General features: G+C 43.3%; 1 protein-coding gene across 1 annotated transcript in view; it reads left to right on the top strand.

Annotated features, from left to right (window-relative positions):
- Nucleotides 1–4,366, top strand: part of drp2 (dystrophin related protein 2) — a 69,665-nt gene extending 65,299 nt beyond the window's left edge. The window contains exons 22-24 of the mRNA XM_029512157.1: nt 316–433; nt 567–653; nt 1,090–4,366. Of these exons, the coding sequence (XP_029368017.1) occupies nt 316–433; nt 567–653; nt 1,090–1,109 (225 nt within the window). The 3' untranslated portion in view covers nt 1,110–4,366. The remainder of the gene's footprint in view (nt 1–315; nt 434–566; nt 654–1,089) is intronic.
- Nucleotides 4,367–12,980: the final 8,614 nt, after the last annotated feature.

Genomic DNA, 12,980 nt, shown 5'->3' with positions numbered 1-12,980 from the left:
TATTACTACACTACTACTACAGGATTACTTGCTAAACATTATGCTTAATACGGTAGGCTGCATATAACCTCTTTCAAAGCACAAATCAGAGGTAAACCTGATGGAAACATCCATTTGACACAATGTTAGGTTTTCTTTGTCATAGTTGTGCTGAGAAATGTCATTTAAGGTCTGCTGGCTGAGTGCCATTAACCATCACGTTCATTACTATGTGAAAGGCTGAGTGCCTCTGGAGCCTGAAACATGATGGACATAAGCAGTTATTTGGACTGAATAACAATAAGTCTTTCCTTATTAAAAAAAAAAAAAAAATAGCCCAAAGAGGATTCAGAAGCAAATGGATCTGAACCATCCACCCTGTCTTCTCCTGTGTCTGGGGGGGGTCACCACGGGGAGCCAGCCAGCAGAGAGACAACTGACACTGAAGCAGCAGGTGAGTGATCGGGCTTGCAAAATGCAAGCAGAATAAATGTGATGCATCCTCCTCTGCCACACCGGCCTCATCCATTAATGAAGTGCAACATTTTGTGTTTGTCCATACGTGTGTGTGTGTGTGTGTGTGTTAGGAGATGACATGGAGCATGAGCACGACACGGTGCTGCAGCTACAGGAGGTCATCGAGCAGCTGAGAAACGTTTTCCCTTCAGAACCGGGTGAGTGTTTTTCTCAGCTGCGTGGACCTTTGGCACCGTGGCAGCTCACTCTTCACAGATAGACTCTCTGTTCCTCCATCACCCACAGGAGAATGAGAGATGGAGAGAAGAGCAAACATAAACTGCTGAGAGTCGATTGTCAAAGGAGGGGCGGGGAGATTAAATGGCAGAGAGGCGGAGTAAGATTAAGAGAGAGAGAGACAGCAACACAAAGGGAAAGGGAACATCACTGTTCACACGCTTTGCAAACTGTCCTGTTGCATTAAAATGCAATTTGCCGGGCAGTCGGCAGCCTGTAAATTGAACAAAGTAATGGATTATCATAATTATAGTCTTCTTCGTAAAACCAAGAACATTTTCTGTCTTGGGTATGTGTTCCTAAAATTGCTGAAGCTTTAGAAATTGTTTCCTTTTTTTTTCTATTTCCCAATTTCAGGCACCACCTCAAACATCTAACGACAAGTGGGCCCCCAAGGAGCAATGTGAAAATCTGAAAGGACACCTGATGGCGGTGGGAGTAGCTCCGTACAGCTGAGGTCAGGCCACAATACACCGGGCCCTGTGACCACTGCAGCAGCTATGATACCCAGAGCTAACCCTCCGGTGGAACTTTGTGCACTAAACGCCTTTTTCATGCAAACTTCTAAAGGCTCATACTGATGTCCAATTGGCAACCCTGCGCTTGATAAGTTCAGCGGCGCAGCCTGACACCATGTTTATGAGCCAAAGGAAACTAATGTTAGCAGCAGGTCAGAGAAGGGACTTAAATGAAGGGGTTATGCCCAACCAAGACACTGTGCTTATCAGTATATGTGTAGTCTCCCAGAGGTGTGAAGCTTTATATCAGTCCGCAGCACAAATTGGACTTTCAGAGAAAAGAATTTTAAAAAAAATTCAAAAAGGAACAAGGAAGGATTTCCCCTTATTTTGTCAGAATGACTGTATCTGAAGTGTGTTTTATCCCACCTTGAAGGCATTATCACAGTTTTTATTTTTGTTTTTTGAAGGGAGATGGTGTGTTAAAGCTCGCTTTTGCAAACGAGATCAGGCCTGGGCTGAGTGCGTTTCTCGTGGCTGCATGGTGCAGATTGTCAGGGAGCTGACTGCCCCCACAACGAGCTTATTTGCTTGTTGCAAGAATGACACATCATCAGTTAAATCCATGATTTATTTAAGACAGCCAAAGTGCCCGCTAGCACAGCGCCTCTGTGTGTGCACACTGTGTTCTTCTAATCCTCTCAAACTGCTTGTCGCTCTCATTGCTCACTTTCTCTAAGTTAGCCCTTTACTCTCATACACAGCCATTCGCAGCGTATGTGTGCTGGAACATCCATGCTCCCAACTTGCACCCCCCATGCACAATTGCCTCCTTGCATGATCAATATTATGTCCTGTGCTCCATTTCTAAAAATATGCACCACGTGGGCTATACTTCATAAAACACCTCCTTGTGGGATTCAAGCAAGCTCTCATTTTGAGCCAATTTGTATTGTGACTGATATTGGGGTTTGTTGAGGAAATGCCTTCAGATAAACATCAGCATGGAGTTGTCTGCTCTGAGATCTCAGTGTTCTCCTGTTGTGTGCAGACAAAGCGAAGCGCCCCAGGCAGTGGGCCATCAGGAGCGCTCGCTCTCTCTCTCTTTTTGTCTCATCGAGACCAATTGTAGACACTGCAGGGGGCACCACACCACCATAGCACAATCCCATGCTGACTCCATCTGTAATAATCCCGCCTCTCCGTGTAGATTTCAAAGAACAGTAGCTATTGACTGTCCATGCCTCATCTTCCCTTGCTAATGCCACCTTAATTGCTTTCAGATTTACAGAGGCGAATGCTTGAAATGGCTTCGCCCTCATCGTATCAGGGTCATAGGGTGAATTCTGTTCTAAACATAGCACATGCAATGCCTTAATTACACACAGAATCCATAAAAAAACTGGGGTTAGTTTCTACACTTCTACACTTTATTTTGTTGTCGCTGTTTTTGCATTCAGGGACGGGAGGTCACGACAGGAGTGTGTGTTTACACTTCACTGTCTGTCATTATCTAGACTGGCCAGTGGATAATTTCTAGCAACAGGAAGTGTAGAAAAATGTGAATCGCACCATGTGAGCATCTACAGTATGCATTAAGACTGGTTGAACTGGGCCTCTGTGAATGAACCTGTGATGCCGGGGATGCTTGGAGGGACTAAAGTTCTGAGAGACGAGGTGAAAAAAGAAAAACATCATTCATAGCTGGTTGGTTCTCAGCAGTCATGCAGAATTCATGCTTAACCTTAAAACGACACTCTGACCTTAACATACCATATTTGCTGCAATCACAGGCTCTTCTTCGAAGAGAGAGAAACCTAAACTTTGACAAGTCCTCCTCAGCACCTGCCAGCTATTACTCTGATGGTGTTGCTAGGGAACTGTCCGCACGTATGCAGTTCTATAGACTTGTGGGAAGTTGGCGTGCCATTCATAATACAAATGCTAAAAGCCTTAAGGGACTCAAGAGAGAGCATCTTGTTCCCCAAATGCAACTCTCCTCTTCATCACTTCCACCTCCACTGAAGCCTGATATTGTTTAGCTGCTGGAAATAATCATTGTCATTCGTTGAATACATCGCCGCACCTGCAGCGCTTAACAATTTGTTTTTTTAAAGCTCTTATGAGTCAGAACAAAGAGCAGCAGCTCAGCTTGTGGAAGAGGAAAAAAAAAAATAAAACCAAGACAAGCTCTTGTTTACTCATAGATGCTTATGTATTGGTATTCACATATCTCATTACACATTGATGATCACCCACCCTCGCTCTCAACACCGTACTTTTGTGTTGTGGTACACAAAACGATGTAACGCTGACAGCGTGTGAAAAAAGAAGAGGCAGCTTTTCCCACAGGGCTGTATGTCAACATTCATGTTTTTATTTTTAGAGGCGGCAAACACAAAACAAATACACAACTATGTGGTTTAATGAGTGAGTTGCATTACAACACTTTGTCCCCATGCCTCGCTCTGTTTGCTGTTTGACACCTAACTTGACTTTCATGGTTATCCAGCTGCATCTCAGCCAGCCTGTCTGATCGTCCAAGGTCGAATCACAATAACACAATAAACGTGACACTAACACAAAAATGCCCTGCTCCTTGAGGCGGGAAGCCTGAAGCTGTGCGACTGGAGAAGTTTCTGCACCGAGGCAAAGGTCACCCCCAAAGACAATGGTGTCGTTCTCCTCACTTCTGTACCTGCTTCTAGTCGGCCAAAAAAGCTTACAAGCCACATCATTACTCTAATGCCCTTATGTCTCACGCCCCCCTGTGTGTTATTGCTGTCATGCACCCGAGCTTCAAACAAGGACACGTGTGTTTGTATGTCACCTCACATGTGACAGTGCAATGACTCACTTAACCTCAAACAAGGAGTTAAAAACACTAACACAAATACATGTATACACACACTCATACATGACTGATGAACTGAGGTTCTTTTTTTGTTCTCGTTTTCAAGTCACCGTTAATATACCTCATTAATCATTCAAATATTTATTGTATAATGGTTTTTGATTTTATGTTGTTGTCCATCACTCAAACACTTCTTGCTCTTTTCTCTGGAGTTTTTAATCTGTATAAAAGAATTTTCTGACGAAGGCTTTTTACTGTAACAACGTGTGGGTTACTGGCTGCTTTCTACTCTTTGTGTACAGAAATAAAAACTTTGTATTTGGCAAACTCCCCGTCTGCCTGAGCTTTCTTTTATTTTTTTTTTATGTGCTTGCAGTTATCTCTGAGAATCGAATAATGAATAATGAAACTTAACTCAGAATGGTGCCAAAGATGGGCTGTTAACATGAATGTATTTCTTCCTGTGTTTATAGTCGGGTTTGTATGTGGCAGAATCAATATTTCCTGTTGAGAGTTGCATCTGGGCTGTTTACAATTTTCCTATTTCCTCCAGTTTCGCCTACTCCATTCACATTTTCATCTCTCTGCCCTCACCCTTCCCCCTGGCTCTGCACAATACAACCCAAAGGTCTATTCTGATTGCGTACCACTATTTCCCGTCTTATCACTGGTGGCTTTGTTCCTTTGCCTTGTTTTGCTTGAGCCAAGTGCAGCACTTGATTGGCGTTTGACCTTCTTCCTGCCCTTATCGCTCCCTGATCTCTTGTTCACTACATTATCTGTGCCTTTGCTGGTGGGCACAGGATCGCTATCTTTGTCTCGATTATCTGGTGCACCCTGCCTGTCCTCACGAACCACAACACTCTCTGTATTTTCATTATCTAAGCCCTCTTCTCTCGCTCTCCCACTCTCTGGTTCTTTATTGCTCCACTCTGCCCCCACATCTGGACTTTCCTCTGTTTGTGCATCGTTCGCCCCCCCTGTCTCAGCAGAGGCTGTTTTCTCGGAGTTTTCAATCACCCGCTCTTCTGTGTTCTTAGCTGATTCAGCTTTACCTTCTGTGGCTTTCTGTGTAATTTTGTCGTCCGTCTTTCTTGTTGCTTTCTTGGTGCTGCTTCCACCAGGCCCCCACTTCTCCTGTGTCATTTCCCAGTAAGTCTTCTTCTGATGTGAATGCATGCTGCGGAGGCGCTCGCCAAGCCTTTTCAGTTCCTGACGGACAAAGGGTTTGAACTTTGGGTCCAACTTCTCCACACTTGCAAAGTCCCTTCTGGCTTCATCCTCATTGCACAATGCAGCATGTGCTTGGGCCCGCTGGTAAACAGCTTTAAAGTTACCTACACAGTACAAGGAAAGAAAGTTTGACAGTAAATATTGACATGTAAAGCCTGTATGAAACAATATGAGGTCCCCAAGGATAACGCAGGAAACCAATGAAACGAAAAGTAAAAAAAAAATGCCAGAGGTGGAGTGAAATGATCATTCGGAGCACCAGTGGTGAGAAAGGAGACAGACAAAGTGAATGGAAAAGTTTGGAAAAGAGAAGTAAATGAAAAGTAAAGCATAAGAACAACCATTTCACATCAGCCTCAACTATAAATAATTCAGTCTTTGCAGAAACAAAAAGAAAACAGTGAATTCATTTTTGACTGTGATGTCCGTGAGTGAGTGCCGGGGGAACGAAAGAGACTGAGCAATGTGGTTGTGAATGTTTGGTTTCTTCTTTCCATGGTAAACACAGAGATCAAGGCTTGTTGCAGTGTGAAGGCAGACATTTGCTGAGGGCCAGGCATTTGTACCAGCAGGAGATCTTGAGTGAGGTGAGTAACGCAAAAAAACTGAACTCGAGCATGTTTTTACATACTGATGTAGATATTTCCATACATTTATAAAATTACTTCCTGCCCTAACTCAAACGTATTTTCAAAGTGTAATATGACTGCCCAAGTTATATTCACACGCTGTCACTGCAGCTTGGTTTCCTCCTGTTATTATTGTTATTTGTTATTCCTGTGATTTTTGTCTTTTTTTAATGTGCGCTCTTCATTTCTGTACAAAGCTGCCTGGAGCGGTCAAAGTGTATGAACGGCCGATAAAACTATTCAGTTTTATTCTTGCATAAATTACCTCTGTGCTTCTTCAGCAGCTCGTTCATTAGCTCCACCACTTGCCGGTGCTGCCCCAGCTCCAGCATGCACTGGCTGAGGTTGAGGGTCAGCGGAAGACGCACTTTCTCCAGCGAGTCCCAGTCGTCTCCCTGTTGATCTACCTGCCAAGTCCACAGAGAGGACAAGATGTGCGTGAGGCGGCGGTGACTGATGGCGGAGACAGAGTGAGGGAGTAAGGGCTGAGAAATATGAGGTAAAGATGGAAGAGGGTTGGGTTGACAGAAAGGAGTTTGTTTTGTGTGAAAGGTATGAAGAGGTTAGACAGGGAGGTGTGGCAGTAGAGAGAAAATTTAAGGAGGCGAAAAAGCAAGAGCTGTCAGTAGTATCTCCGAGGAGAGCTCTTATTTTTAGCACTTCCCTTTGCCAGCATACCTACAATGCAACAGCTGCCATTTGGAAAAAAAAAAAGAAAAAGAAGAAGCAACGATGACAGTTGACGATAGTTTACGTGCGACAAATCCTGTTGAAAGACAAATTTTTGGCAGGTTTTCTTTCACATGTCTATTTTCTGGAAATACAACACATTGTGTGCTTTCACAAAAAAATCCACTTTGTTACTCATTTCACTCACCTTGTTTTGAAGGAAGTCCACGTATCCTAGGGCCTCCTCAAACTTAAAAGAGGCCTTTTCAAACTGTTTCTCTTTAATGAGGAAGTTTCCTTCGTTCTGCAGCAGCATAACCAGTCGTAACATCTGCTGCCAGTCCTTCCCCTCCATTTCATCAGCAGCATTTGGACCAATCCCAGAAGACGCTGCTTCATCTTTGTTACCTGCTGCTTTGGCCGTTACTCTGCCCTTTTTATCTGCTCCACGTTTGTCTTCAGATTGAGATTCTCCCTCACGTTGTTCCTTCTCAACTTCGTTTTCACTCTCTCTGGTCACACTTTCACTACCTTCTGGTTTTTTCCCGTCTTCCTTCTCATCATCTTCTTCTTCTTCTTTTTCTTCACTGTTCTCCTTTGTCTCCAGCACATTCCAGTATTTTTCCCTCTCCTCCCAGTACTTCACCTTCATGCGCTCCGACAGGGCCTTTATTTCTCTGTGCACCAGAGAAGCCAGAGTGATGTCGAGGTTGGCCACCATGTTGAAGTCTCTCCGAGCCTCCTTTTCATTCCACACGGCAGCATGAGCCTTGGCTCTCTTGTAGTAGCCCTTCACACAGTCTGAGGTACAAAGCGACAAAACCAACACAAACATGAGGCTAAAAATCAGGAAAACAACAGAATTCTCACCAAGACACCTCCAATAATAAACCTAGGTGTCAGTTGGTGTGTGTATTTCCCGTAAGCACTGCTACACATCTCTCGCCTCAGCGAAAAATTTCATGCTGCAAAGCAAATGATCAATTTTGAGATGTATGCATTCTTAGATGAGAAGATTGATGCCACGTTCATGCCAGTCTGTTACACATGATGCTACAGCCAGCTGCCGATCTGCTTAACTTAGCAAAACTGCTGGAAGTAGGGAAGCAGCCTGGCTCTGCTTGACACAAAATTTGCACAGCATCTTCAAAATGCAATAATTACCCTTCTTAGCATCTTTTTTTTTTTTTTTTTTTTTTTTTTTTTTTTAGTTTGAGTGCTAAACCAAAACAAAAACAAAACATTTTATGGGCAATTACTGAGCCTGTCCAGGAAACAGCCCACCACATAAGCCCCTTTAAAGCATGTAACTGTGATTTTTACACTTTGGTTTTGATACAGATTAAATAAATGTGACACAACATGTGATCAGAGATGCTGGTTGGTCAATTTTGATGTCTTTTGACAGGGCTGTGTTTGTTTTCTGGTTTCCAATTTTGGTACGACGCTAAGTTAACAACTGCCGGCTGACGTTTCGGGGACCAAACGTTATTTTAAACTTGGATGGGCAAACAGTATCAAACATGCTCCCACACACTGCGATGCCTCTGGTTCAGCAGAAGAGGCCAGTATCCTTGTTTTAGATACCCACCAATCCTCTGCATTGAATTTCCCTCTACGCAAAATCTGTATTCATCTAACATTTAAACAGATTTCTTTATGGCCTCTGGCAAGTGCAGAGAACTGCAGTGAGCCATCACTGGGTGCTTTTCTAACTGGGTTGAAGGGATAAAACGGTGGCAGTGTGCCTGACTTGAACTGAAACAACATAATGGCGATGACAAGAGAAATAACAACAAGGAGACAAATAAAAGAAAAATAGAGAGGAAAGGGAGACAAAAGTTTGAAACGAGAGGAAATGTAACTAAATCAAGGACAAGGATATGGCAATAACACTGACTGAAAGAAGAAACAGTTTTGAGATGCTGGTGTGGCAAAAGGCTCCCGCAGAGAGCTGCAGCCGCAGTGACAAAAGCTCATACTGGCCAGTGGCGCTCAGAAACTTCGGCCCATTTCCACAATAGCATGCCACTCTCACACTAAATCACAAGACAGTTCGCACACTTCCCCCCTTTCCTGCCACATAAGCTGGACCACACATGTCACATAGGCGCACACATTCTCGACTAACACACTGCCTCCTCCTGCCACACAAAGGCTAATACAGGCTGAGGGAACTGTCTCTGGGTAAGGGGCATAATTCACAGGGATCTGAAGTGGAGCCTGTGCCAACATGTGAGCTCCCCGAGGATTATATGAGTAGCCATGTGTATGACAGTACAATTCCCAGGGCTGCTCCAACCGTAAAACCTGCAGTAAAGCTAGTTCTCGGCACACTCTGCCTGGATTGCCACCGCAATAAACTCTGACACGACAGCCTGTTACAACAGTTTGAAATTACTGTTTGGCACAGTGTATATATACATCCAGTGGCGGATGCAGCTCAGTACGGGCGTTTATTTTATTCACTACCGAGCAGCTTTTCATGTACTTCTTCACAATGGATGGATGAACATTTTGGGAGGCACTGTTATTTTCTTCCCTGTTAAAATTGAAAGTTTTATGACTTTTACATCTGTCTTTAAAGTCAGCATATGGTTGGCCTCGTTTATGTAAAAGATATGAGCTGTGTTTTTCTGCTGAAGCTGAGTCCTGCTTCTCTCTCCATATTCAACAGACAGATTTAATAGTAGCTATCTACAGCCTGGAGTCAGTGACCTTAATTTAGCATTAGGTGTGAACCCAAATGGGGGACACTCACCCTGGCATCGTCCTTCTGTAGCAGATACATCCCTGCCTCTATTAACGCGAAAGCAGTATATCTTTATTTCAGACAGCAATTTGTGAAAATCACAAGTTGTGTTTTTGGGTAAAACTATTTTCCGCTGCGTCCGCTCTTGATGATACATGTGAACAGCACTTAAAAGTTAGCTCAGCTTAACGACAAGACAGGCCAGCCCTGTAAAGCTTTCAAGATGCTGGAAAATCGGGAAAATAATATTGTAAAAGAGTTGTGCTTGCAATTTCCTCTTGCTTGCAGTGCTCGTGCCAAGTTAAGGTATGCATCTCCTGGCTTATGCTTAATATTTAATGGACACACACGAGAGCTCTATTAATGTTGTTAGCTACCTCTTGGCAAAAAATTTAATTTGAATTTTCCAAAAATGTCAAAGTTTTCCTTTAACCCAGTTACAAATGAAACTTTTTACTTACATACTGTAGACAGCGTGACATAGAAATCAGTACAATGAAAATTTTGAACAGGTATGTTTGGTCTGAATCTGATTTTACTTGGAAGTTCGAGTGTTAGGAAGCATTTTTGATGGAACCGCACTCTTCTGCATTCTCTTTCACTTTTTATGCAAATGCAAACCAATGGATTCAGCACATTATAACCATCGGACACTATCATCTCTCTTGCCATTTTTGCAGGTTTAGATCTTATTTGAGGAACAAGACTTTGAGCAAAGGATAGCCCCCGTTGGCTCATGTAAAGCTGCTCAGGTCAGGAGTTTGTCAGGGTGATGCCACTGGATGAATGTGAAGCTAGGCAACGCTTGTTCTCCTGGGAAATCGGATCAAATGTCTCCGACACGAAGTAAAAAACTATGATTGATTAGATTTCCGAAAAAGCCTCCAAATATTACTCCAGCGTGACTTTACCTTTGTGTTTGTCAAGCAGGTCGTTGGTATGCTCTATCACCTCATAATACTCCTCCAGCTCCAACATGCATTGGCAGTAGTTCAGCTCCAGTGGGATTATCATTCGACCCAAGTTAACATAGTCTACATCTCCTGGCATCTCCTAAACACGCACAAGCAGAGAAGAGCAAGAACGTGATCCACACATTTCCATAATTTCTGTTGAACTACTCCCTGACAAAAACAGAGCATTACTCGCTGTTCACTCACAAGCCAGCTATCTGTGAGCCTCCACATCAAACTTCAGAGTACTTTGAAAGCTGCCAAAAATCCCTCTCACATACAGAAGGATCGAGCGTCTTTTCAAAAACTGTATATGTGACTTGTTCTCCCTGCACTATTCCTCCATCTTTACACCGCCCTCTTATCCTAGACAGGATGTTTCTTTTACCATCCCTCCCACTCTCTTGCCTGTAATCAAGGACACAGTGAAGCAGAGCAAAGCAGGAGAACAGAGCTCTCCCGCTGGTAAAGAGTAGGAGCTGCATGGCCCAAAAACCCTTATAATTCTGAGAAAATGTCGAAATTCATGACTGCACAACAGTCATCTTCTCCCTCCATTCAGCCTTTCTTTCCTCATCATTTGCTCACTCTCGACTGGACTGTTTTCAGCAGTAGGACAGCTTCTTTGTACTTGCTCGCAGCCTCTCTGAATTGCCTCTGCTTGACCAGCGCATTGCCCTGCATGTGGAGAACTGGCACCATCTGCAGCTTCTCATCCTTTTCCATCATCCAGGACTCTCTGTGGTAGGACAGCGGGTCGCCGACCTGGAAGCAGCAGGCGCAAGACGAGAGCATAACAGAACAAAAAAAAAATCATTTAGGAGGAGGAAAAAAAAAAAAACAGGCAGAGGAACAAGTGGGAGCTTCAACCACAGGGCTGGAAAGGAACTCTAGTACATTTTCTCAAGTATTATGATCATCTAATACCCACACAAAATATTCATTTGCATAGTTGCAGGTTTTAATTATTATAGGTGTCTCAGATGCACACAATCACACAATGTAATTATGCAGGATTGTATAGAGTCATATAGTTCATGTAGCTACTTTCAGTTGAGTATTTTTTTATACTTTTATTTAAGTGGGAACTTAAAGTACAGTCAACAGTGAGCAGTGTCAGCTTTTGTGAGACTATCTGAAGCGGGAAGGATGTTGATTTACTGCGCCCGCTGAACGACCCCTTGCTGCGCTTCATGCTTGTGATGGATAATATTACATTTCAAAGCTGAGTGGACCAGAGGAATTTGAGTTTTGTCACTTTTGTGATAGGATTGCAGAAAATCAGGTGAAGAAGTCTTTCGTATCTGGGGGACAGATAACAGCCTTGTCCTCATACCATCAAGCTGAACATACAAGGATTTTCTTCCGGTTCTCACCTGCAACAGTTCCATGATAAATATCAGTGGCTGAGGAGTTCTCATTAGCTCATCCAGCTCTGGGAATCCAGTGGAGTGATAGTGGAACAGGTTCCCCATGCCACACATGTGTCTCTGGCCCTCTAGAGGGTCCTTCCCTTGTGCAATCAGCCTCATTCCTTTGGACACAATCGGGTACAAACCTGTGTGCTGCAAAATGAATACAGAAACATAAAGGAAGCGTCTGCTGGAAAACGTAGAAGCACTTAGTCACAGCAACCCCCTGGTGCTGCCAGTCTGTGCCAATCAGTTCTAGAAGAAAAAATGCAAGAGTATCCACAATTTCACTTGCAAATTACATTTTCCCCAGAAGGAAAAACACTCAAATTTGCACAAAAAGATTTCTGTTTGTATTTGTAATACTGAGCATGAAGGAGACTGCAGAAGGTTGATTTGTGTGCATCGTAATGAGCACATAACGCTTCTCCTCCTCACCCATGAACCCGCATTAGGACTTCTCTTAAGGTCCTATCTGTAAGTGTGTGTGTGTGTGTAGTCTGTAGTTCAGCTCACAGTGGCATCACACCAGAACTCAGCCACTTCTCCGACCCTCATGGATGTCAGAAGGGTCTCCCAGACTTCCATCTTGAACATCTTTCCCACAAAGATCTCGGCTGGCCTTCCGGCCAGTCGGCTGTCATCGATGACAGTCCGCTCAAAGTTGTCCAACAGAGTCTGGAAGTGGAAGACCAGCTGGGACAGAAAGATTTAGAGACAGGAGTCGTGATTTTTCTAAAAGTAGATAAATAAATCTCATACCATGGCCAACACCCTCCTAGCTGTAGAGCCTAATCAAAAGAAATGCATTTTAGTCTTATAATTCTGTCCATCGCAGTAGGTTTCCTCATCTTAGACTCCAGGTCCAAGAAGTCCTCCGTAACCTGAAAGTGGCTCCATCAAGAAACGTAAAGATACTTGGATTCCCTTCCTGGAGTTTAACTCCCTCAGCCTGTCTTTGAGCCTCAGCTGTTTGTTTGTATTATGCTTCTTTTTTGTTGTTTTTTTTTCATCTACTGATTAATTTTCAATGAATTCTTTGCTGTTTGTTTTTCACTTATTCTGCTTGTCTGTCTGTTTGTTGTACGCCCGTCTATTGCAAATGTACTTTTTTTTATTTTTTCCTCTGGTAGTGAACTTGAAAAACCTTTTAAGCACAAAACTCCGACGTGATTTTAGAGGTTTCTCAAAAACACAGCTATATGACAAGCAGAATATGCATTGTCAAATATCATTTCTTCAGGTACATACCTTGGTAATTTATTGTAATATTATTCATTTATTTATG

The sequence above is a fragment of the Echeneis naucrates genome, chromosome 10 (genome assembly GCF_900963305.1).
Source record: "Echeneis naucrates chromosome 10, fEcheNa1.1, whole genome shotgun sequence".
NCBI classification, from domain to species: Eukaryota; Metazoa; Chordata; class Actinopteri; order Carangiformes; family Echeneidae; genus Echeneis; species Echeneis naucrates.
The sequence above is the reverse complement of the archived record's forward strand: the minus strand, read 5'-3'. Positions and strand labels throughout refer to the sequence as shown.